This window comes from Trichinella spiralis, assembly GCF_000181795.1.
Source record: "Trichinella spiralis strain ISS 195 chromosome Unknown Scfld1356, whole genome shotgun sequence".
Classification (NCBI taxonomy): Eukaryota; Metazoa; Nematoda; class Enoplea; order Trichinellida; family Trichinellidae; genus Trichinella; species Trichinella spiralis.
In genome coordinates, this window is record NW_003528295.1 from 225,198 (window position 1) to 229,767 (window position 4,570).

A 4,570-nucleotide genomic window follows, 5' to 3' on the forward strand; every position below is an offset into this window, starting at 1 on the left:
CATGATCAGCATTCCCGAAAATAATTTTTATCATTATTCTCTATTTTATTGTACAAAAGTGACGTTATACCAAATGCGATAGAAACAATTCAGAAGAACCAATACAAAAAATAAGTTAAATAGTAATTTTTATTTTTAACTAGCCAACAGCACCAACAACAATAATAAAATACAACAGTGAACAGCATTAACAAAGTGGAAACAACGAAAAAGGAAAAAACTAAATAATACAATACAATGAAATAAAAAACTAATATAAATAAGCGGTGGCCAGGAGCATTCTTATCTTCTTCCTTGTTTCTTCTTCTGTTCTATATCGTGTTTTCAATCTCAGCTCACCGACTTTCCTATGTACCGCCTGGCAGAAGTGGAAGTAGCAGCCCTGTACCCGCGTATTCGGTAAGTAGCCCTGAATCGCGGGTATCAGGGCTGTTTCAAAATCACAAATTATTGTTTTTGGATTGAGATTTACCCCGAGGACTGCCACTTTGTTTAGTAAAACTTGAAATATAAATCCGTATGTTCCAATAACTTTACCCGTACATAAACGGTAGACTGCTGGCACCAGCTTACCCGCCACAAAGGCATGGATGGTAAACAGTTGTTGATAGCATTGTCGTACAACCTCAATGCATGGCCCAAGTTTTCATGGCTGCCAGTAGTCTAATTTTATCGGCCGTCGAAAAGATCAGGATATGCTTTGACGCACACTACCACAATAAAAAATCTTCACCGGCCTACGTTGTCCTGAACGAGACAGGGATTTGCAGGTCCCGACGATGACTGGGCAGTTTTGGGTATCGCTTTGCCCGGTGGCTGTACATCGTGGATTTTACCCGTTTAAAGAGCGGAAAGTGGCCAGATGTGGATGGCTCGGCGGACGCGGCGGAAACTTCCTCATCATAGATGGCCGGGATTGGCTTCGTTTCTTCCGCTCTTCGCTTTTTCAAAAGCGCCTTCTTTTCCATTTTGTATGCCAAGTGCTCATCCACCGGGCAGCTTTTGATGTGATCATTTTGCTTCATCACCGATGTCACATCAAGGTTGGTCCATATGGCACCACTGCAGTCTTTTTTATCCTATACAAAAATAAACTAATCCTTAATAACTAAGGAAACAAAGCGTACATTTAGCACATACTTTTGAGCATCTCCAATATTTCTATATGCCGGCACATTTTAATTTGTATGCCCTGCCTTCATAAACAAGGGACATGCCACCGCAACAATTTGATACAACGTGTAAGTCAGAATCATCAGTCATAAGGAACAGAATAGAAAATGATTCGAATAACTCTGGAACGCAAAGCACTGAACGCAAACCCAACACCAAACAGAAATAATTTGAATTTCATTTTAAATAACCGTTTTGTAACATTTAGTTTCATTTCTCATTTTATCTACAATCGAAGATCAACTTCTGATATTCCTTGTGGTACCAATGCCTTTCATTGATGTTGACAGAAGATTATTAATCACAGACAAATGGCGCACAAATGCTTACATCAAAGTATGCGATGTCCACTGAAGGTTTGGTCTAAACTCATCCGCAATAATTCGACCCATTTTTGTGATTGGTGGATCGCTGATTGGTTGTATGGGTATTGTTCGGTAATTGCCTACTAACTTCTGCTATTTTATTAGCTAATTATTCAGATAAGTGATTGAGTGAATAACTGTGCCATTTGATTAGATATTCAGCTATGATCTAGGATTGGATGATTGTTGTTTATCAAATCTTTACCAAATATGGGTGCATTACTATTAAAATACCTTATATGGACATAAAAAAGCATTTACTATGTTTTAAAGAAAAAGCTTTTAGTTATAACCTGGAAATGTGTATATTTGTTTTTAGACTTTGCAAATGATGCTTTTAAAAAGCTTTTGCGTTTTGCATTTCACTGTTAACAAAAGATTATCTTATTGCTTAATTTTATTCTTGTAAGTTTGCTTTTGCATTTTACTTCTTCACATCTATGCTGATCAACAGACTGTTTTCGCAGAAACTTTTCTGCTATTCGATATAAGCGCTTCAGAACTAAGCAAATGTATAGTACAGAAATTTCCATTTTACAACAACAAGCAAATCAGAACTTTATTACAATATATACCATGGGCAAGATGGGCAATACAACGATAACGTGGAAAAAGTCTATTTCTAAACTTGTAGACACTGTTCCACGGCAACCAACTAATCGTTATGTTGAAAAAATGGATTAGCTGTAATATTACAATAATAATGTGCTACATTAAGCCATTGTTTGTATGTTTATTTACAACCCGTATTTATCATTATGATTTGTGCACTTGAGCGTGTGGCATCTCCCTTTGTGTATTGGCTTATGTTGGTTCTTTGAGATACAAACTGAAATTCATTATTATTTATTCTCATCATTCGATATCACATCTCAAACCTACGATACGGAAAATAGCACAAGCTAATGATAAGCATTGAGAAGTGAAATAAATGAAAAACAGAATTGACGGTTTTGTTCTTTACAAATTAAATATCTTTATTATCCAATTGCATTATTCTACAAAAATATAGAAGCAACAAATAAACAGCCTGAAGAAGAGATAACTGAAAAAAGAGATGTTAAATAAGCGTGTTTATCTAGGTCATTTTTTGTTTTCATAATTTGACATGTAATGACTTTTTACGATGGTAAAAGAGCAAAAAATAATAATTTTCTTTGCTTTCAATTTTGTTTGGTAAAATCATTACGAAATGCAACAGATATTTTTTGATCTGGAATGTTGAACCATAGTAATACAAGAATTGCAACTTCAATGTTTAATCAACCCAGTAGTGGGTTTACTTTAGATATTGAAAGAGAAATTTAATACAATTTACACAAAATGTATGACCACAAATTTTTATTTTAAACCAAAGTACAGATTTTATTTTATTTTTTATTTAAATGATACATAAAAAGAAAAACAATAACTCATGTAAAGAGAAGCCAAAGAAAGATTGGAAAGATTAAATTCTTTTCCCAACTAGAAACATTTTCAGAGAACAGGCAGGTAAAATCAGAAAAGTGTTTCGATGCTAACATTCAGCAATCACCACTCCTAGTTTTAGATGAAAACTGCAGCTGTAGACAGTTTACCAATTTTAGATTTTCCCTTTGTAATTGAGTAGCCTTCAACTACCCTTCATCAGAACAATATCTGACAAATAGAAAAGAACCTTAGGCATAAATCTGATTTAATTGTTAATTAAGAAGGTAATTTATATGATAAGTGAAAGCAACTGTTGGCTGACATTTCTTTTGAACGGTATTTTTAAACACGGATGGATAAATAAAAGTGAAGCACTTCGAAAGCAGAAGGAAAGCGATGAACAGCACCAAGCAGAAAAGCATTTAAAGCTGCTTCAAATTCACTCATTAGTGGACATCGCATTGTTTGCTGTCAGCATTTGTGCGCCATTTGTGTGTGATTAATAATCTTCTGCCAACATCAACAAAAGGCATGGGTGCCACAGAAATATCAAAGTTGATCTTCAGTTGTAGATAAAATGAGAAATGAAAACTAAATGTTGTTTCAAAATGATTATTTAAAATGGAATTTAAACCGTCAAATTTATTTTCCTTTTTGGTCTTGCGTTTGAGTTCAGTGCTTAGCATTCGAGGGTTATTAGCTGATGAGCGAAACAAGATCAGACATCATCGTCCAAAATTTGCCTGCTCAAATTCTGATGGATACGACTTTCTGGACTGGACGGCAATGAACAGAAAATGGACGCGGAAATGGATTCTATTATTACTAATACTGGAGTAAACGAGAAGTACACTATGAAGCAGGAAGTAAAATGCTGCTTCGCATAAAGCTTAACGCAGCTAACTGAGCTAGACAAATCAACCGGAACGGTGCAATTAACAGAAATTAATAGAAAATTCAAGACTGCAAATGCTATTTTATTATGTGAACAATGAAATGTAAAGCTGAAGAATCATTAATGTTGTTGACTAAGATAACCACTTATTTAAAGCGATATTCAAATATTACAGCACATCTTTTTAAATGCATTCTTAAGGGGTGGTTTTACTCGGTCCCACTTTTCTCTTATTGGTCTTTGCCCACGCTATTTTATTGGACCGTCAAATCTTTGTCATATTGGTTTTCATTTTATTGGGTCGTGAAGTCTTTGTCGTATTGGTTTTCCTTGTCTAATTGCTCATTGAATCAAACTCTTCAGTTGTGATTAGCTGTAATATTTTTTCATTTCATTGGTTCAAATATTCCATTTAGGATTACGTAACTTTAATAATAGTGACGTAACATAAAAAATGGAAATAATTATTATTCCAAAATTTTATTGTTTGTTTGAAGTTTTGTCATTCATTGAAATTCTGTTTATTGAAATATATTATTTGTGGTGAAGTTTATACTTTTTCATGATCAGCATTCCCGAAAATAATTTTTATCATTATTCTATATTTTATTGTACCAAAGTGACATTATATCAAATGCGATAGTCATAATTCAGAAAAAACAATACAAAAAATAAGTTAAATAGTGATTTTTATTTTTCACTAGCCAACAGCATCAACAACAACAGT

At 33.9% G+C, this 4,570-nt stretch overlaps 2 protein-coding genes across 2 annotated transcripts; one reads left to right on the forward strand and one right to left on the reverse strand.

The window, feature by feature from the left end:
- Positions 1 to 729: 729 nt before the first annotated feature.
- On the reverse strand, positions 730 to 1,177 carry Tsp_11303 (hypothetical protein). The gene is made up of 3 exons (XM_003369967.1): positions 1,141 to 1,177; positions 837 to 1,069; positions 730 to 816 (listed from the first exon to the last, which is right to left on the reverse strand). Exons 1-3 carry the CDS (start codon positions 1,175 to 1,177, stop codon positions 730 to 732), a joined length of 357 nt encoding a protein of 118 aa, XP_003370015.1.
- A 36-nt stretch (positions 1,178 to 1,213) lies between these two features.
- Tsp_11304 (conserved hypothetical protein) lies at positions 1,214 to 1,527 on the forward strand. Its single transcript, XM_003369968.1, has 2 exons — positions 1,214 to 1,241; positions 1,382 to 1,527. The coding sequence occupies exons 1-2, from the start codon at positions 1,214 to 1,216 to the stop codon at positions 1,525 to 1,527; spliced, it is 174 nt and encodes a 57-aa protein (XP_003370016.1).
- Positions 1,528 to 4,570: the final 3,043 nt, after the last annotated feature.

What these genes read in the sequence shown, in the direction of transcription:
- Tsp_11303 (XM_003369967.1), bottom strand. Translation starts at nt 1,177, where the DNA reads ATGTGCCGGCATATAGAAATATTGGAGATGCTCAAAA. An exon ending in AATATTGGAGATGCTCAAAA is followed by an intron (nt 1,070 to 1,140) that starts GTATGTGCTAAA and finishes AGGATAAAAAAG; the next exon opens with ACTGCAGTGGTGCCATATGG.
- Tsp_11304 (XM_003369968.1), top strand. Translation starts at nt 1,214, where the DNA reads ATGCCACCGCAACAATTTGATACAACGT. An exon ending in GCAACAATTTGATACAACGT is followed by an intron (nt 1,242 to 1,381) that starts GTAAGTCAGAAT and finishes TGTAACATTTAG; the next exon opens with TTTCATTTCTCATTTTATCT.